We start from the raw sequence: 21,207 nt of genomic DNA, 5'->3' as shown, positions 1-21,207 counted from the left end.
AGGATGGCTCAGCTCACTGATTGGGATTCTGGCAGGTGCAACAACGAAATGTGCTGGGAGTTAAAGCAACCCTTCTTCTGATCTAGTATCTTATTCCGCCTCTGACAGCAATTTCCTTTGGAGGCCTGGGAAAGTGGCTGGCAAGTATCGCCTTCTTCAAAAGAGTTGAAGATTGCAGTATGTACCAATATTAAATATTTTCTGATTCTGAAATGGAGCCAGTGACAAAAAGAGTTCATAAGCAGGAAAAAATGCGAAGAATTAGAATTTGTATATGACTTCCAACTTTCTTCTGGCTTCTACCAGAATTAATGTTATGTGGAGTACATTTGTAATTCTGAAACCGAGACAAGAAAGCTTTCTAGTCATGGCAACTTCACAGGAAAAAAGGGGGAACTATAATGGCTGTATGTTTGAGTAAACAATTAACCACAGAAGTATGAGCTGTTTTTTTAAATGAGAGACAGAAACCTTTTGCCAAACTTTTCACTGACTTGTAGTATTTTTGGTCAGTAAACGGTATTTTTTCTGTTTGTTGCTCAATAAAACACTGACTTTAATAAATTGCTTCTATATGTATCAGTTGTATATATACTGCTTGGATGTGTTGATGGGATGGAAGAGTGGCAGTATAGTACTGCTACCTGATTGTCCACTGTATGGTACTTTACCTTTTGTTTGCTACTTTTCAGGTTGAAATAGCAGCTTTGAAGGTGTAATCCTCATTTATTCTTTAACTGCATTTGTTAGGCTTATAATAAATCTGACAGTTTAAAAGGCCTTGTTTGGAAGATGGCCTGCTCTGATAAGAGATAAAATGCACATTATCTTCTTCTACATTGACTCTGGATGATTAGCTCAATTCAGTGATGCTGAGGATCAGTGTTGGAAGGCTTACTCTGCATGCCATGTTCCTTCATGGTGTTTGAGGAGTAGACGAGATGTTACAAATTCACACAGTTTGTGTGTGATATTTGTGCTAAATATTTTCTTATCTCCCATTTCAGGGTCCTTTGTTTTTCTTTCTCCTTTGAAAGATGAATGTTTACTATTGCTTTATAATTAGGTTAAGTTGCTCTGTGTACTACAACTTTGAGCGGTTGCTGGTGGAGAATGTAAAGGAGGATGTGCCGTCACAAGGGCAGAGACTATTGTTTTATTGCTGATAACACACACAGACAAAAAAAAAAGAATTTAAGTGTATTTCAGGGTCTGTTGTTTCAGTCTCCCAACATCTGGTAAAAACTGGTTAGGTGTCAATGAATGTAATTACTAACGTATACTACCCTAGAGTTTTTTAATTTAATTTTTCAGTGGTTTTGATTTACATTTAACAGTTGGAATAATAAGGCAGTGATTTTGTCTACAAGTATTTTGAATGCTTAGGCCTATGCTAGTGAAATGGAGAAAGAAGGAAAATACACCTCTGGTCCTAAAGTAAAGAGAAAGAAAGTATTAAGTTACCTGAGATGTCCTGTTGGAATGGGTCATCTGTTGGAGACTAAAATTAGTTCTTTAGGTATTTTTAGTAATAATAATTCTGCTTCTCTAATTATCCCCTTCCTTGTAGGAAAATGCTGCAGTGAGTGTATTTATCTTTCCATTGCTCTGTTACTCATTCATGCCCAGTAGAATTGAAGCTTGAGTAGCATCTGAGTCAGCATTAGAAGTTCAGCTCTTAATTTTTGTTGCAGTTTTATTAGTTTGTTTGCGTTTTGGTTTGGTTTTGGGTTTTTTTCTGAGGGGGGGGAGTGTGTTTGTTTTTTGTGGTTAAGACAAATAGAAAAAACCCTAATATATATTGAGAAGAAAAATCTGCTACCATCACTGAAGACAAATGCTAATTCTACAGTGAGACATTATGTTTGTATTTTGGAGTGCAGTACAACTCTCAAACAACTTACACAATGAAAAAGGGAGTGCCTGATCTTCCATGACATTTCATTCTGCAAGATGCATTCAAATTCAACTTTGTAAAATATTTTCCTTAAAAATAAAATTGAGTTAGTTCAGTATCTGACATATCATAAAGCCATTTTTTTCATTATCAAATATGGGTTTTTTTCTCTCTCTCTCCTCAAAACCACTGATTGCCGCTAGTTTTGTTTTTACTAATTCCCAGTTTGGTTAATCCTCTTTTTTGTACCATACTAAACAACATTTGTGCCATGGTGACCCACATTTTTTGATTTTTGTATCAGGAGACATATGATAGAGCTGATATTACATTTCCATTTCTTCTAGAGCATTAAATGGATTGAAATGTTCCATTTTTTAATCTTTTTTCTTTCTGAAAATTCCTGCAGAGATGTGTAAAAAGATCAGAGGAGCAGAATGAATACTGCTTTCTAATCTAAGGTAGTTCCCTTAAGGGGAAGTTTACTGACTTCATTAAAGTCAGAGTCTCTGACTTGTCATTCTACTTACAGTGGCTTTGGTTTTGATTTGTAATGCTTCTTGGAAAAATTCAGACTTCAAATGTGGGAGTTTTATTTTTTGGTCTGAGAAATTTTCTGGGTGTTTCAGGAACTTAAGAATATTTAGAACAACTTTTAAAATTCCTAAATTATCTTTTTAAAATATTGATATGAATATTTGTGCATTACAAAACTGTAATAACCAATAAATTTTGATACAGATAAATTAGTGGGTACAGAGGGAGTTAGGGGAGAACCTAAAAAGCACTGTATGCAGTGCAGCTGCTCCTGACCCACAGATGTTTATTTTTGTGTCTAAAATTCATCTGTCAGTTCAATCAAAATCCATGAGATTTTCCTCTTGTTGCTTGGAAGTTTCCTAGGGGCTTGTTCCTTGGTTCTGTATGTGCCCAGAAGTACTTTCTTCTGAAAAATGTGGCTTTAGTTCCTTGCTTGTGCCACATTAAATTTGTAGAGGTGCCTAAACCTTGTAGAGATCTTCATCTAGCAGTATGCATAGCTCTTGAATGTAAACTAGTTCATGGAAAAAAAAATCAAAACAGCTGCTTTCTTTTTAAAAGACATGAGGAAGCTGGGAGAGTGCTCACCTCTTTGACTCGACTTGTTAGAGTCATTGATGAGAGAAGCTACACTCCTCAGCCTGAGGGGGTCAAACCTCAATCCCTGTGTTATTATACTGTGTTTGAACTACTTACTTGTGAGTTTAGTGGTATGAACTACACACCTAAAGATTCCTGCACTGCAAGAGTTAATCAACCTTGCCCTCTGCTTCATAAACAGCCAGTTTTGGCAGGCAGACAGCCTTCCACACAGGAGGCTGTCCCGTGTGGTGATAAATACAGGCTTGAAAGCCCTCTGTGAAGAGGGAACTGTATCTCCATCACCCAGTTTCTGGCTGCTGTAATTGGTAGATAGTATTGTTGAAGTGTCTATCCACAACTTCTACAAGTTGATTCCTCCTCATTTCTCCTAAATTGGGAGTGGATTCCAGTTTCTGAATCCCAAGAGAAGAGCAGAACTTTAACTATCCCAGTCAGCCCCTGAATTCTTAGGGAGACAGTTTAGGGGCACATCCTTTTGATTTTAATACCTTGTACTAGATACAGAAAAGTGAGTCATTGTATCCTCTGAGATTTTGTAGATTGCTTTAGTATTATCTGTCTGGCTCTCCACTTTCCAAGACACCTAACTCTTGATTTTGCATTCTGCTCTGGAGCACAGGCACCAACAGCACAGGAACTGCACAGCCTATACAGGTCTTTGAACATGATTTTTAACGAAGACATAAGGGAGAACAGAGAGCAAACATGTTAGTAGGTGGTAGATTTCCAGAAATAAATTATGGCAAGTGAAAGAGAAATGGGTAACTCATTCTAAGAACAATCTGATAATGCTGCTGAGACAAAGATGTAATGGCCTGTTAAGTGCAAACAGAATATGACAAATGCATCAATTATTTGTTTACAACCACTTACTATGTTTATTAAGGAGAGAAGAAGGTGCTAGTTTGATAATTATGATACCACTTTGGTTCCCTTCAATACAAAAAGGATGAAGTTTAGGGTTTATGGTGGGAGATGAGTTGTAGTGTGTCCTCCAAAGGCTGATAACCTAGGCCTAGTGGAATTCCTACAGGATAGCATCTAGTGTAAATGCTGGAAGAATCGAGCTATGCACTGGTAGAGCCACTGGTTAAACTTTGGTTTCTGCAAAAATACAGTTTCCCTCTGTAAGTAAGTCTGACAGAGTACGTGGGAAAGCTGTCAGTAACTGTTACTATATGCTTTCTTGGGGAGGAAGGGGAATTGGAGGGGGATGTCCACTCTAAATGTTCGTACTACTTAGAGGGGAAGAGGGGTGAGATGACGTCAATTGAATGTTTGACAGGCTTTCATTAATTGCTGTGCTTGATTTTTTCAAGAAAAAATAGTTAGCTGATCTACGTTTCTCAGGTATTACTTGGAAAGCATAAGAAATTAAGAGATTCCACAGCCTAATTGTTCTTCTGAACTTTAGATCACCCTCTGAGCTTGGCTCGGAGATCAGATCTGGGAATATACAGCTTTCATCATGCTCATGATTTTTTCTCGCCCTGGTCAGTGAAAAATTTTCTCATTGGAACAGAGCCCCAGGGACAGTTCCAGCTCTCCTTGGACAGAGATGTGGAACTGCTGTCTCCTCACAGCTTCTCTTTAATTATTGTCACAGTTTCCTTCAATAACATCTTGCTTCTTCCTTGAAGCTCTGCTTGTGATACTTATGAAATTGCATATTTTCAAGAAAGTGCTTAGCTCCTAATAGATGAATGGGTATTTCTACTCCTGTACTTGGATAAATTAGGATGTGAATGTCTTCTTGGGCTAGAAATCCTTGAAAATACATAGTTCTTAAGGAACAACCAGTGTCACAGACCACACTGGAGACTGTGGTAGGTGTTTCGTGTTCTGCAGTATCGTTGGTGTTGGTGTGGCATTGTCATGGTACATCTTCCCTTTTAGAGTTCAGCTCTGCTCCACCACAGAACCAGGGCCTTCTCACAGTGGGTTCTTCTCAAAATAATAGAAGCATGTATGTACATGCAGGTATATGTATGTTTGTATTGACTCAATAGAGAAAAAGATAATCTGGATACTTTTTAAATAGAATCTTATACCATCCATGTCAAAGACCATCTGGAAGCTATATGTTTTAGGGATCATACAGTCTTTTTCTTGGAACTTGACCGTTATCTAGAAAAAGGAAAATGACTCCACTTTCTTCTGCAACTGTTTAAAAAAGTATTTGCAGCACAAATAAGTGATTTTCAATTTTTATTTTTAATTTAGGAAAAAGTTAGCTGGTGACCATTCCTGAATCTGAGATGGCTCCAAATCTTCATTTGCTTGCTCAGATTTCAAAGAGAAGCCTTTCTCAGCATCCCTGCAGAACTGCTTGGACCTTAATGTCTGGGCTGTTTCTGCCAGTCTCTGCAATATTTTCACTCAGTCGGTTCATTGGGAAAACTAAGATTTCCATCACGACCATCTGATTACCAACATACAGACTGGATGTTAGATTTTTAAAAATTGTCAAAAAGAAAAAAGGAAGAGGACTGTGTCTTTAATCCCCAGCATTTCCCTCATTAAGTTCAGTGCACAGCTGACCAGGCTAGCAGAGGGAAGGGACCTGGTAGGACAGAAATGAAGGTCATGAAGCAGGTGGTGAACTCCCTTGTTTTGATACCTGATTTCCACTTTATGCCAGTGTGAAGTAGTCATAGAATTACAGGCTCCAGCTCATAGTTTAGCTTGGTATGAATCACCTCCTGGGTACACTCACCTCCTTCATGGCCCTCATGTTTATTTTTCTGCTAATCCTGAACCATACAGGAGCTCTCTGAAATGTCTGGCAACATTTCTCTGCCATCATCCTTTCAAAATTGGCAGCAACTAAGCAGATGGTGAGCTGGGACCGCCCTGTCTTGCTTTTTGGTTGTTTGCATCATCTTCCTTGTCCTTTGAAATGGTGTTTTCTGCCTCCATGATATTGGTACTTATTGAGGAGTGTGTAACCTGAGGTAGGCGCGTTTCATGTGCTTCTATGGTGCATAGGACAACAGACAGCCAGGAGCAGGGCAGGACTTCCACAGGCTGTTTATTGCACAAATTATTGTTTTAATACATGATAGCTTGACAAGTTATTCTCCTTATGAGGTAGATTATGTGTACAAAATATTTATCAGTTCCTCAGTGGTTTCTAGTGTTGACAGATGTTTTGTTTCTCCAGTTTTGTACATGTACTTCTGCAAGCATTATCTTCTGGTTTTTAACTGAAACTGCTTGTGATGCTTTTTTATGTAGCTGGGACACATGTTTTATTTCATGTATTTAAATTCTGTTGTGTTTCTTGTTGGCTTTTCCTTTGTCTTTCCTCATTCAACCTTGCAAATTTGCCATGAAAATTCAGCAATCCAGGCACAAAACGTACTTATCTGTTCTTGCACAACTGGTAACAATCAAAGAGATGATAACGCTTTGCTTGCCCACCACAAATTTTCTTCCAAAGGACTTTTATGTAGCATTTTCTGGAGTCATAAACACAGTGTTTTTGTTGGTACCTTTCAAACAAACTCTGTTTGTTAAAATGATAGGTTTGCCAAGTAAAATCTGAGCTGATCATGGAATGAGAATCTTGGAAATATGAACAAAGAACTCAAGACTTTTTCCACTGTAACCCATTCTTGCTCTTTCTTCCTTTTAGTTGCTGATATGTGTTCAAGATGAGTGGGATGGGAGAAAATACCTCTGACCCATCCAGACCAGAGTCAAGAAAGCGCAAGGATCCTGATCAGCTTGGACCCAGGTTAGACCATTTATTTCTGAACACGTTGAACAAAAAAGAGTTCCAAAATTTTAGATTTGCATATATTTTTCGGTTAGAAAATGATGAACAACATTCTTGCAAAGAGAAGTCACTGCCAAACTGCTTCTGGGATGGGGACTGTTCTCTCATTATTATTTGTTTGTTTATTTTGAATCTAGTGTCATGCCAAAATGCAGCATTTTGGTGACAATTTAGGAGATATGTAAAAATCTTTTTTTTGGCTAATCAGTTCAAAGAGTCTTCAGTCACTCATATTGGCAATCTGAGATTTTTTTTTTTTTTTTACTACCCCTCTTGTACATTATAATCAGGGGCTTGAAAATGTTCAGTTTTACAGAACTTGTATTGCTAACACACATAAATTTTAAAGGATAACCACTCGTTCATCATCTTTTCTTATGACTTATAAATTCACAAGGAGGTAGGTAGTATCACTATATGATACGCCTTGGATTCTCAGTACCATGGGGGCAATACTTCTAAGTGTTCAAATCCCACCCTACACCTCCCAATTAGTCTTGTGTTTTGAATTTCACACCCAAGTCTCTTTTGAAACAAAAACATGACTGCTGGGAAAAAAATAAGTAACATCTTTTCTAGTACTCCTTTCCTTGCTCCAGAGAAAACCTTTTCTGCTTGAGAAAAACGTGTAAGTTATATTTTTGTAGTGAGAGAGGGCAGTTCTGTCTCTGATTTTGTTAAACTACTGTCAAACCTTTTGAAATCATCTTTGAGCTGACCAGAAGGCAGGCAAACTGACATTAAACACAAGATTTTCATAAACTCCTCTTTCAGCCCAAAAAGAAGCACTGAGAAACGCAATCGTGAGCAAGAGAATAAATATATAGAAGAACTTGCAGAGCTGATTTTTGCAAATTTTAATGATATTGACAACTTTAACGTTAAACCTGACAAATGTGCAATCTTGAAAGAAACTGTGAAGCAAATTCGTCAGATAAAAGAACAAGGTAAGAAGACTAATTAATTGACTTTGAATATTTTGTGTTGATTATGATTTTATTTTTGGCAAACCTGATAGTCTCTTCAGCTTTTCTTTAGCAAATTCTCATGTTGTTTATTAATCAGTAATGAAAAATGCTGTACTGTCACGTGAATGGAGTCTGTTAAGTGTCACATTCAGTATTTTAAAAATAACCTTCACCGAAAATTGCCTAGAAAGAGAAAAAATCGATCAGTCTGATATGTGTGTCTAATGGAATTGAAATAACTTGTGCTTTCATGAAAGTTAAACTCGCAGATGGCTTTGGGAAAAAAAAAAGACTACTTACATACTCGTGCATGGATGATGAATCCATGCAGAGGAGAAATAATCCAGGAGAGTGGGGTATGTAAATATTCTGCATACCCCTTTTTGCTTTCTTTTGTTGGTATGAATAGATATTGTGGACTAAATTATCTGCGTCCTTTAAATGATGACATCATATCCTCGACTACAATAGATTTGAAACTATTCTAATCTCTAGATAGGGTCCTGTTATAAATGTAAACCAGAGAACGTGACAGTTTTCTTCCTGTTCTTTGTCTAGAAGATTAGTTTTGTATTTCTTTTCTTTTGATAAATTTCCTATTCAAAGAGAAAACCCAAATCTTCCAGAAACTTTAAATTTTTGGAAGTGGCTTTTGTGGCACAGGTCTGTCTGGGCAGGCATGAATAGCACTGCAGGTGTTTGGGGCAGATTCAAATTCTTAAAGCAGGTGTGTATCATTTTTCTTTTAATGTAGAAGATTTCTATCTCTTTGTAAACTGTGTTTAGAGTGATTCCTTTGGTTTTCAAACACATTATACATCTTTCACTTTTTCAGTATTCTGTGATTTCTGTGGGAAAATAATGCTTCCTTTTCCGTACTGTATGTATGAAATTATAAAAGAGCAGATTACATGTTGCATACATATTCGTTTCTAAAACAAGTATATAAGTAGATCTCCAGTTTTAGACATTAGTCTGTTCAAAGCTAAGTGGAAAGTGTCAAATTGTGTCAGCTGCCTCCAGAGTGGCTCTTACTGATTAATCTTAGAGTGTTCCTATTTCTCAGCTTGTTCTCATCTTATTCCTATTAGGTTGCTATGATTTTTAAAGTGGATGTTCTATTGATGTTGCCATGCCACATATTAGAAGTATACTTCTTAACCTGGCACAATGTCTGTCATCGTTTTGCACCTTGCTGGCTTTTGAGATACTCTTTTCCCCCTTATTTTCTTCATTGTTTTCTCAAATTTATTTTTAAATTATTGTTTTACTGTCACCAGGAGACACGTACTCTTTATCTTTACCTGAGAAAGGGATAAAGACAAAAAAAATCTGTGTTTTCTTGGGTCGTGGGTGCAGAAATTAAAATCTGCTAGTCCACTTGCTCATTCTGTCAGCAGTTCTCGAAAATCTAGACTGAAAATCTGGCTCTAGGTAATCGTAACTTTGTCAAATCCAGGGTTTTGTTGTTCAGTTCAATATCATGGAAATGGTTTTGATATTGTTATAAAATATTCCCTCATCAGACCAGGTTACATGTAAGGTTTTGAAGTCATCATGGACCAGAATTGTACCGAAGCTGAATGTGCACTTTAGGCTCATAAAGTCTTATTGCAAAACCAACTGAATATACGATTGTAAACACAGACTAAATACTATGAATTTATTTCAACAAGTAGAAGTAGTTTGCCATCCTTGAGCAATACAGACACTAAATTACTCTTTATGATGTTGATTTGTTGCACAAGGTTCTGCAGTTGAGAATAATTAGGTGTTCTAGTAACTGTTTGGGTGTTTGCATAAAGGTCATAGCTGATACAGGTTGACTTTAAGCCTCTTTAAGGGGCGTTACAAAATACTGAGACCTTCAAGGTGATGATTAATAGCACGTCAGGGTCTAGATGCAAAGATGAGAATACTTAAAATTGTGTTTGATACCTATTCCTGCATAGAAGCTAATTCTGTTGTAAGAGCGAATTTTAAAGGCTTTTCCTTTTAAGAAAAATTAAAATTCCATTATCTGAAATGCAATACAGTTTTGGAACAGGAATTTCATCAATGTTTACATATAGTAAATACCCAAACTGCATGAACAGTACAGTACACCCGTACTTTTGTTGTGCACCACAAAAAACCTGACATAGGCAAGGCAAACGGGTTGAAGACCTAGTGACACTATTGCTGTTGTTCTCTCAGGTTTTTATAGGTAGTTTATCACCTCACATTAGGAATCCTATACTTATATATATTCATGATTTAATTACCAACTTCTAGGTTGTTCCAAATCTTTTCCACTGCCAAGACCCATTAGAAGACCTTTACAATGGTCAAACACTTGTATTATGTATTTCTAAAACAAAAGTCATCAAAATAATACTACACTTGCACAGAGTGCCATGAAATTCAGGTTAAAAATAATATTTTCTTACAGTTAAGATGTTTTGTTGCTTTTTAGTGTTATGCAGAATACCTGTAGGAGAAAACTAAATGAATGTTCTGAAACTCTGGAGGGATTCTACACTAACATGGGCAAATTAAGATGGCTCAGTTTTTGCACAGTGGGTCTCCTCAGCATTTCTTCTTCTGAGACAGATTAGATTAAAACAGTGAAAACTTAGTTTACAGTTTTATTATTTAGAAGGCTTAGTAAAGAGTTTCATTTTTTTTTAAATAAATACTAAAAATTCTTCATTAATTTTCTTTTTCATCTATAAGTAGAATTGCACATGAAAGTCTAATTACTTATGAAAGCACAGTCAGTTATAAATACCTTGTAAAGCCACTGAAAGCAACAGGTTTTGTAGCTGCTACTGAGATCTGACAATGAGACTTTATTCTAGGTTCTAGGAAGGAAAACAAGGAAGAGTAAAATGCAGATTAATATTTGTTTCCCATGTCAAGCTTGCTGGGCTGGTAGCTGAAAAAAGTAAATAGATTTTTTGCTTTAATAATACTCTATAATTTAGTATAATGTTATCCTAATCTATTTTATATGCAAATATATATTTGCAATACTTAATCTGTTATCTTTACATCATTTCTCACAGTATATACTTCAAAGATTCCTAACTTGTGGTATGTTAGAGATTCAGTTTATTACAATTTGAAAGCAAGCTATAAATATATGCGTACAGCTGAATTCATTAACAGAACTAAGGATATTTGGTAGATGTAACCTTTGCATGCGGTTTTAATCTTGGGTTTGAAATGTTTTCAGTACTTAGGAAAATGACGATGGGTTCCTTTACAAAATTTTCTGCTGAGGACTTTAATCATATTGTCTTACACTGATTGGATAGAGATTTGTGAATGTCCAGAGGAGATGAAAAATTATGATTTTAGTATGAAGATGAAATAGAAGTTATATTCATGTAAATCTTAAGTGGATATTTCTAGTGGGGATTTGAGACTTGTGTTTCAAACGCCTTGGAAAACATTCAGTTTTTTATTTAAAATAAAAAGTTGTATGAAATAGTGATTTTATGGTTGTGTTACATGGTCGTGAAAGTGTAAACTCTCCTATTGTTTTCAGTCTGTGTTAAGTTACTTTGAAGGAGTAGTAGTCATATATGTTGCAGGTGTGTTCATAATGTACACAGATATGTACAAACACAGAAGTTCTGATCTGCACGTGCTTAATTTAAAAAGCTTGCTTTAGGCAAGTCTGAAGACCACTGGGAATAAACATTCCTTTATATGCCAGACACCCAAGGAACTATAAAGCCATTTGATTGTAATTAGAAGAAGTATGTTCAGTAAAATAGTATCTGATTGATTTTAGAATCCTGCTTTATTTTAAGAAGAAACTTCAGCACTTGCGACATTATTTTCAGTTGTATAACTACTGCTAAAATTGTTTTCTCATATCTGAAGACAACAAAATCCTGACAGCAAATAAAAGACATCTGAATTTTCTTCCTTAGTTGACAATCAGTTGAACTGTTTCACATCAATCTAATTTGATTTTATTCCAACAGTAGTCCTTTTCCTTGTCACCTGCCTGACTCCCCTCATTACATTAGTGGGTTTTTTCTCGTTATTTTTTGATTGCTTTGTCTCTATTTTGCTGTTTTCTTTTGTTTCCTTTTGTTTTCTTTTTTTTTTTTTTCCCTTTAGAGTATAGAGCAGGTTGTAAAAATTAAACTATTGCCCTTAGTTTAAAGCTCCTTTTGTCTGTCGTGCTAGCCTCAGTCTCAGCAGTTCAATAGCTCACATTTTAAAGCAGAGACTATTTTTTACATTCCACTGTTTGAACATCTTCTGGTTCGGGCTTTGAGACTTCCTTTTCTTCATTATCTAGTTGTGCTTTTAATCTGTTCTTTGAATATCAGCGATGCAGTAGGTACAGAGGATACTGAAGATCACCTTAAGCTTCTTCAGCAGTTTCTCTAGCTAAGCAGTCTCCTCTGACCCCTTCAGTTGGAGTGCTGAAGAATGTGTCCTGACATCAAGTACAAGGCATGTTTTGGGTTTTTTTCTCAAGTCCCCTGAGTACCTTTTGTTAAACTCTAGGTCTCCATCTCATATTTCTCTCTTTCTACTCTCCATGCCTGTATTCTGTAGCCTTTTTTTAAGATGCCATCCACCTGTCTCATTTAGATTCACATATGGTGGGATATAACATACTCTGCTAAAGGATCGTCAAATGCGATTTTATCTCAATTCCGTTTTTCTGCAGAGTCCAGTTTTCATGTGTCACCAGTTTCTGAAGAGGTTTTGTGTTGTGTAGATCAGCTTTTCAGTAGTTCAGGGAAGGGATATCAGGGTGGTGAATATCAGTCTAGCTATTAGTGTGCACTTCTGAGTTGACAGATCTAGTTTTCAGAATAGCCTTAAAAGACAGACCTTGGACAAAACGAATCACTGTATGAAAGCTAAATGATGTTGAGAGAAGTACTTGATGAAGAGAGACATTCAAGAGCTGTGGAACCTGTATGAACTTTTACAGAAGGCTTGTTGTTAATTATATTTGTCTTCTTTTTCTGGTTTTGCATTTGATAGCTAGAACAGTTTTGGCTTCTCTGTAGCAGTACTATGTAATCACAGGGTCACTCCAGCAGATAGTCTATTGTTGCCTCCAGCGCCAGTATGCAAGTAAAAGTGCTTGCTAAATGAAAACAGCCTGGCCTTAAAGCTGTAATGAGGTATTGCTTTGGCTGCTACTACTTTGAATTTGTCAGATCTGAATTTAGATCTATATTTCACAAGGTATTTAAGCAACTGCCTAACTTTAAGCAGATGAGTAATCCCTGTTAAGTCAGTGGAACTGCTTAAAGGTTTAAAATTATGTGCATAAATATCTTACCAAATCAGTATATTAAGACAAGAGAGCATATGCAGATTTGGGGTTTGTTTGTTGGTTTTTGTTTTGCAAATATTTTACTGAGTCAATGTTGCTGTAATTATATTTTTATATTAATCCCGTTTGAGATGGACTATTTAAATTTTATGCCAATTTTTAATTTATTTTTTTCCAAGGAATTCTTCATGGCTATCATTATTTGTATATTCTGTCCTTTCAGCCTGATAGGATTTTAAGACTGAATTAAGTGTCAGAGGAATTTGTGCTGTGAAGCCAAGGAATTTATGCAGAGTATTAAAAAAAAAAAATCTATTACTGAACTTGCTTTGCTGTCTCCCCTACCTACAGCTGAGAGTGATGCACTGAAAGTGTCTTTGATCTTCCTTTGTACATGGTAAAGCTTTTTGGCAAAATATCCAGTTTATGTTGACTTTACTATTTGCATGCCTCCAGAGAATTACTAATTCACTGAAGAATTTAAACCAGTTTTAGGTAGTGAGGACCATCAGTTTCTTTTCTGGCTCTGATGAAAAGTAGTCGTTAGCCAGCAGACCCATCAAGTGGGAAACCTTGTGGGGTTTACTTGTTTTACTGGAGTTGCATATCATGCAAAATAGTTGACTTAGGCCTCATCTACACATAAGGCATTTTAACTATTCTAATAATTTCCTGTGGAAGAAGTGTTATAATTTAATTAATATTACTTATGAAAGAAGTAGCTGAAGGCATCTTTATGACTTAAAACTATGTCTACACTGGGCTCAAACTATTAAGGTGAAGGGATTTTTCAGCCTAGAGTGGAGAAGGCTCTGGGGAGACCTTATTGCAGCCTTTCAATGTATAAAGGAGACTTAGAAGAAAGATAAAGAGGGACTTTTTGCTGAGATCTTTGGTGCCAGGACAAGGGACAAGGGTTTTAAACTGGAAAGCAGTAGATTTAGATTGGACGTAAGGAAGAAATTTTTTACAATGAAGGGGTGTTCAAGACCAGGTTGAACAGGGGTTTGAGCAACCTGGTCTAGTGAAAGATGTCCCTGCCCATGGCAGGAGGGGTGGCCTAAGTGATCTTTAAATCTCCCTTTCAACCCAAACTAGTCTGTGATTCTGTGATTCTCTTGCTTTAAGAAAACAGACAAAAATAATCATCAAACTGGCAATTGGAATTGTGAAACCAATGTAAAATCTAGATACTTATAGTTGAACTTTGTCAATGGTGGATGACTTCTGTTCTAGAGAGAATTTCCTTGAAGTTTTAGACCAGAAATGTCAGCTTTGACTCCAAGTTATGGCTCAAAGTTGAAGAGGAACTAAATGTTATTCTTAACTGTTAAGATAGCGGCCTTTTTCAAGTAGAAATAGTCACTATTGGCAGGTGGTATAGGATAACTTTCTTGTTTATTTTGCATCCTACTTGTATTTTGCTTTTATTTGATCTTTGTTTTGTTTTCTTTCATAACTTCTAAATGACCAAGAGAAAAAAAGAATTCAATCTAGCAGAGCATGGTTGTTTACCTTATATTCTATAGCTGCAAAGATGATTGTGGTGTTAAGTGGTTGTGATCTGTAGTACCAATGCTGGGGAATGCTATAAAGGATTGAGCTGCTTCTCCTATATTTAATCTGATTTGGGGCATATGTGTCAAGTGTTCCCTCTTTTTCTTTCCAGGAATATTTTCATTAAAGTTTTGGGTTAGTTACTTTAATATTTAATGATCATATAATGGTCTTTGTACTCCTGAGAGCATAAAAAAATGTTTTGCGTAAGAGAAACGGAGACATCTCTTCCTGAAAATTGGAATTTTGGAAGCTACCTCCTTTCAGATAAATGTATTGTTCTCAGACTTCATTTAAATTGTCATTGAACACTTTAAACCTCAAAATTTTACAAATTTATTTGGGTTTTTTTTTTGCATTTAATCATGTAATCTCTTCTTAACTATAAACATCATAAATTCATTTAGAATTTTAATTAGAGGTAAAAATAAAATACAGAAATACAGACTAACAGCCAGCCCTTCACAATATGAACTAAGCTTTTGAGTCTAGTGTTTCTCACCAGCTGCTCTGTCTTTAGAGGTGTCTGATCAGTAACAACTGCTGAGTTTAGGTGCTAAAAAATAAATACTGAGCTTAGGTGTTAGGGAAGGATTAGAGCCTTCTGCTTCAAGTCTTTATTATTGTGTTTGTAGGCTCTTGCAGCTGGAACTTTTGCATCTAAAAGGTACTGGCTGTAGAACAACAGATCTTCTTGTGTGCTTTAGGTTAGTGAATGCAATGTACTAATCTCAGCAGCATGTAAAGCAAGTAAAATTTATTCATTGAGAGTAGTGATGATACTTCAGTCAGAAAAAGATCACCTATTATAAGGAATCTAGCTTTTGTTACACAGCTTTTATCTTTTCTTTTTAAAGACTGCAGGCTGAAAAGCAATAATATAATATTTACTCACAATAGGATGCAGTGCCTTTCACACTGTGTTTGAATCCTGACAACTTGTGGATTCATAGCACATGGAAGAGGTATTGATCAAAGGCTCCTCTGTGTTCAAACTAAACCAAGATCATTGCATCTATTCTAAGTCATGCGTTTTGTTATTGCTGTAGAAGATTTTGTGTATGGACAGTTAGTTAGAAATAGGGGGCGTTGAATGTGAAATCACCAAGAATATGAAAAATAATTGCTACTTCAGCTTTTGGGTTTTTTTCATGAAAACCTACAGTGGGTAACTGGGAAAAAACCACAGACTGAAGATTGAAGGATGATGTGGCAAATGATCAGTTGCTTTCTCTGTCATGAACATTGCTGAGCTCTTAGTGAATGTCCACAGACAGATAGTTAGAGATCCAAGACATACATACCTTCTGTTTCCTTTCATTGTTATAGTGTGTTGGCACATCTCTGTGTGTTTTACAAGACAAGGGGTACTCCAGTGTGTGTGCACTACACGTTTAAACACACACATACTTTCTTTCCCTTCTTTAGCTCAACACAAGATCAGAGCAAATGTCAGAAGGTGAAGACAGAGAAGTACATAAGTTTAGGTTCTGCTAAAGTAGATAATTCCATAATTCCATAAACCATAAATCAACAAAATAGATACTCCATAACTGGAGATGCTCCAGGTATTGCCGTGTTGTCTGAAATAGTACGCAGTGTGATACCTCCCTTCACTGAGGCCCTCGTTAGAGCAGAAAGGCATGTCCCTGCACCTTGCTTTGCTTACTGGCACAACGTGAAATGGAGCTATGCAGTTTGCCTGCCACAGAGGACACAAAAAAGCAGGATACAGCCTAACAGTTAGAATTTGTGACCAAATCCAACTCATACATAAGGTGTAAATTGTTAGTGGAAAGTTAATTGAAATTTGGAGCAACTTAATGAAGAAGTTGGTAGGTTCCATCAGCCCTCCCAAAGAGATTTGAATGGTTCTAAAAACATTCGGTGGAGGTTTCTTGTCGTGATACAGGAGTTGGTGAAACTAGACAGTTTCCTTGTCATCTTACAATGTGTGAGCATGACGAGCACTAGCATTATACTGGTACTTTTTCTCCTGAGGCGCTCTTTCCTAGAAAGATTTGGAACAACCTGCAATTCCCATGATTCTTCTGGGGAAGATGTTTCCAGAGACAAGTTATTTTACATCAAATTAGGTCTGGGCCTATGTTGCACACTAAAAAGGAAGTGTGTTTAAATATAACGTTTCATTCTAAAAAAAAAAAAAAAAAAACAAAAAAAAAACAGAAGAGGAAGAGATATCAAGGTTGTAATTTCTAAATATGGGTTGGAATACTCAGAGGAGCCCCCATTTAGATTTTTCCAGGTTTGTTTGTTTTGGTGTTTAGTGGAAAAATATGAAGGTATTTTGTGCCAATAACAGAAAATTCTTCCCTGGAGGAAATATTTAGATGTTTGGGGTTGGTTTTTTTCAGTTATTTCTTTGTATCCCCCTTGACTTTTCTGAATGCAATGCTCCCTGTCACTAACTGTCAAAAGTGGTTTTTTCATGTCAAATGGATTTTCTGTGTATTTCCATATTTCTCCCCTTTTTTTTGAAGGGCTTAATTTTTAAGTCTTTGCCTTTTTCTCTTCAATAACTGTCCTTTGGTTTCTTTTTCTCTTCTTTCCCAGTTATGCTATCTCTTGCCTTCAGTGTGGCTTTAACCATAATTTTAGGACCAGTAACACCATACCTGTAACAGTTTTATTCCATTCACTATTGTCTCTCTGATACTGTTTTTACTCTTAGTTGCTGCAGTAAGAAATTACAAATAGTTTAGGGGATGTGACAAAACTTACTAATGAATCCTTGAGTGTTATGCTGCTGAATATCAAGGATTATTGTGATTACTATTGAGCTTGAAAGTTGAGCCACCATCTGTTTAGCTGCTACAGGTGCTGATTTTAAGTGAACACTGCAATACAAATTTGTCAAGCAATTGTACTTAATGTTCAAAATATAATTATGTGTTTGCAATTGGCAATCTAAAATGTGAAGACGCCCAGTAAGCTTTTTTCCCTTTTCTGTGTCAGCGATATAGACAGAGAAGCCAGTCTGTAAAACCTTTATCGTACAAGACTACTTTTCCTTTCCCTGAGCTATTTGGTAGTCATGGGCATTGCCATTCATTCTTTCTTTGAAGCTCAGACAAGGAGCATATATCCTTTATTTCAACAGCTTAAACCCTTTCCAAAGGAGGGGGCATGGTTTCTTCTGTTGTTTTGGGGGGAGGGGTTTTGGTTTGTTGGTTGGCTGGTTTATTTAAAAGGACTTTGGCCTAGGTCTACCAATGGCTTAGAGTTTAGAAACAGCTCAAGACCCAGTATCCTGAAATGTTTATGCTGAGGTGGATCTGTAATACTGTGGAAATAACGACTGTTACTTAAAAAGTCTCACCTGTTGATTCTCTAATGGATGAAATGAGGAACAGGGGCACCCATGCTCTTTTTGCAAGCAAAGAAGTAAATTACAGAGTGCAGGAAATGGTTTTGGATTATCACTTCTGACCTGATGCACGGGCCTGGCTGCAGACCTGCATTTACCAGCCTTTGAGCCAAGCAGGGACATGGTTGGGGCCCGACCATCATCTTCAGCATTTCCTGGTTAAAGCCACATTTATTCATCTTACTCAGTGTGACAAGTGCCAGATGGGGGCCCTTTGCTCCCAGCCTGTGCCATGTCAGTTTGGGGCTGGGGAAGAGCAGCAAGACTGTGGAGCTGGCTGTGGCAGCACCCACTGGCATAACATGGAGTGTCCTTTCCATTGAGATGCTGGTTGCCCATGGTTAAGGGAATTGTAAGACAGCTCAAAAGTTTCTTCTAAGAAGAAAACCAATAAATCTCAGTGAAAAAATAGAGAAAATAATACTATTAGTGTTTAATCATTTTTCTGTTAATGGATTATGCAGACTTATTTAAGACTGGGTGCTGATCCCTGCTTCATGAATCTGAATTAGAGAAACAGAAACGGTAACACATAATTAATTAACTTTTAAGTATGGTTTGGTCTGTTGAAGGGAGCCCATTTGTACCTATCAGTTCTGTTAGCAGGCATTTTAAAATGTCTGCTAATTAATGTGTGACAGAACAAATTAATGCAATTGAGGTTAAAAGAGACTTTGTCTGGATGTAAATCTTAGCAACGAGATAAGCAAAGATTTCCTAGGGTAATGAAAAAAGATCTTTTAATTTTAGAGAATATTTTAAACAATGCATGTTAAAAATCATTACCATTCTTCAAACAGCTGTACTGTGTTCATAATGTACCTGAAGTAATGTAACTGCTATTGAAATATATGAAATTAATCTTAAACACAGTTTTGTAAAGGATTTGGATTTAGAAAATCCCTTTAAATAATAACATGCAGAAGTAAACAGTTTCTTTTAAGAAGCGTTTGTTTTTCCTAGTGCTTTTCTTGCAGTAATAGGAATGTTTCTGTTTCTAAATTGACTTTAAAATTTGGCAAGGCCTGTGATGGTGCAAGAAGAAAGGCCCAAGCTTCTATTTCTGAACACTAGGCTATTAGAGAAGAAAACCTGACTTGCTCTTAATGATTTAGAGCTTTTTTGTAAAAGATTTATCTACCATAGTCTGGACCATTAGAAGCAGTAGGAGCCCTGTTATCCGTGTTAGCATGGACACATTAAATTAAAACTGTTTCTCTTCTCCCTTAGCTGTCTTCAATTATCTGTGCTCCATTTTGGCCTACACTTTATTGTGGAAACCTCTTTTTGTGGGCTCATAGGGAGCCCATGATCCATCATATTTCTTTTTGGTGCACCATATTAGGCCTCTTGAAAACTTTTGCAGTCGTCAATGGCAGTTTATAAAAGCAAAAAGATCTTTGCCTGTTGTTGTGAATGATCTGATGTGTCACAAAGATTTATCATCAGCATCCCAAAATAAGACAGATATTTTGTAATCATAGCGATGTGACATTCGAATAAAGGGTGTCATCTGTTTCCTTTTAGCAGCTGGTTGACTACATAAGAGTAAGGCTTCAAGAAACAGATTCTGGCTAGATTAATATTCCTTTCCAGTATGTTATTTTGGCCTAAGTTTTGAAAACCTATAACTTTAATTAGCTTGGCAGTTACATCTACAGATTCTAGTCTAAAGAGTGTTAACCCTTGTATCTTTATTTTAAAAATCTTGCCTGTGTTTTTATGTATCAAAGAACCAATTGGAGAGCTGTTAACATTTGTAAAAGCAATATATTATTTCTGAGACCCTGGTGGAGCCCTGTTTTGAACAAAATTATCAGATCCTGCCATGTTTCTTGTCTTTGAAAACATTGTCTCAGCCAAAATGTTAAAGAACATTGGACTCCCACCATTTAGACATTCACATTAATATTGTTTTGAGAGATGAATTATCAAAATAAGATGAGGTTACTCACTGAGTAAATATCTAACACTTATAAAATTGCAAATGCCAAAAAATACAGTAAAATTTTCTATTCTAATTCAATACATACCAAAGAAAATAATTACTTTGTTAACTGAACAATGCCAAATATTTGTATCTAGTATTTCAGTGCAGAGGTCAGTTAGCTTGGCTCTTTCTTTTGAAATTCAGCCATATAAATGTAACAAGATTTGAAGTCAGTGCTGATGGATGCGTGGTGTTTGTTATCATGTACAGTGGAGCAGTTTATGTGACTGTTTTGAAATCATGTAAATAGCAACAGATGCAAAACTTTTTGTTTGTGTCTACAGATACATATATTTGAGTCAGTTTGTCTGATTTTAGCATAGAATGATAAGTGACTGATTTAATTGAGGATATTTTGGAGTAAGGAACTGATAGCCAATGTACCTAATCTATCATGTGTACTCCTTTGCTTTTTAAGTACTGTATTTTAGGCAATTATTAAATACTCTCAATTACAGTACAGTCAATCAGAGATTTATGCTTATACTGGTTACTAGACATTCTTAGGAAGTGTAAATGCAAAAATGAACCTGAAACCTTAGCATTTTAAACCAGTGAATATTATAAATTCTTAGTGTCATCCTGGATTTTGGCCTTTGATAAGGAAGTCTCCTGGGCAGTCAACACCTTTGATGATTAATTTATTTATACTCTCTCTCTAATCAGTCAGTATACACTGGAAAGATAGTGCTAGTGGTCTTTTGGAGAAAAGAGAAAGAATATAGCTGTAAAACATAGGAATATATACATGCACGTTTGATTTTTCAGTTTGCAAGTTAAGCAGACCCTTTCATTTTACATAAAGCATATGTTAGATATTTTAATAATCTTAAGCCTGTCTAAAAATTCATCAGGATTAAAACTCTACCCAATTATATTCCTTTCCATTTTTTTGAAGACTTAGTGGAAAGGGTTGATGTTGCAGCATGTCCAGGGATTCAACAGGTGATGGTCATGATGGAAGCTTATTTCCGTGCTCAAGAGATAAAAAACAATTTCCCACTGACAGTGTGGTAGTTTGACATATTCTCTCAGTTGAAAATAAGGCATGGAGTGAGAAACACTTTCGGGATCCAAGGTTCCTTTTAGTCTTAGTTTAGATTTCATTTAAAGGGTAGCATGACAGTTGTCCTTCTGCCTTTACTGATAAGTAAAAATACTAGAAATAATATCAGCAATTATTT

General features: G+C 36.2%; 1 protein-coding gene across 4 annotated transcripts in view; it reads left to right on the top strand.

The window, feature by feature from the left end:
- The window catches only part of NCOA2 (nuclear receptor coactivator 2), a 183,176-nt gene that overhangs the window by 102,330 nt on the left and 59,639 nt on the right, over nt 1-21,207 (top strand). For all 4 annotated transcript variants that reach the window (XM_027894019.1, XM_027894020.1, XM_027894022.1 and 1 more), the window contains 2 exons: nt 6,678-6,779; nt 7,596-7,768. In XM_027894019.1, coding sequence (XP_027749820.1) covers nt 6,697-6,779; nt 7,596-7,768 — 256 coding nt within the window. In that variant the 5' untranslated portion in view covers nt 6,678-6,696. The remainder of the gene's footprint in view (nt 1-6,677; nt 6,780-7,595; nt 7,769-21,207) is intronic.

This window comes from Empidonax traillii, unplaced genomic scaffold (genome assembly GCF_003031625.1).
Source record: "Empidonax traillii isolate 1590-97213 ecotype Southwest subspecies unplaced genomic scaffold, ASM303162v1 scaffold414:size517879, whole genome shotgun sequence".
Lineage (NCBI taxonomy): Eukaryota > Metazoa > Chordata > Aves > Passeriformes > Tyrannidae > Empidonax > Empidonax traillii.
The sequence above is the reverse complement of the archived record's forward strand: the minus strand, read 5'-3'. Positions and strand labels throughout refer to the sequence as shown.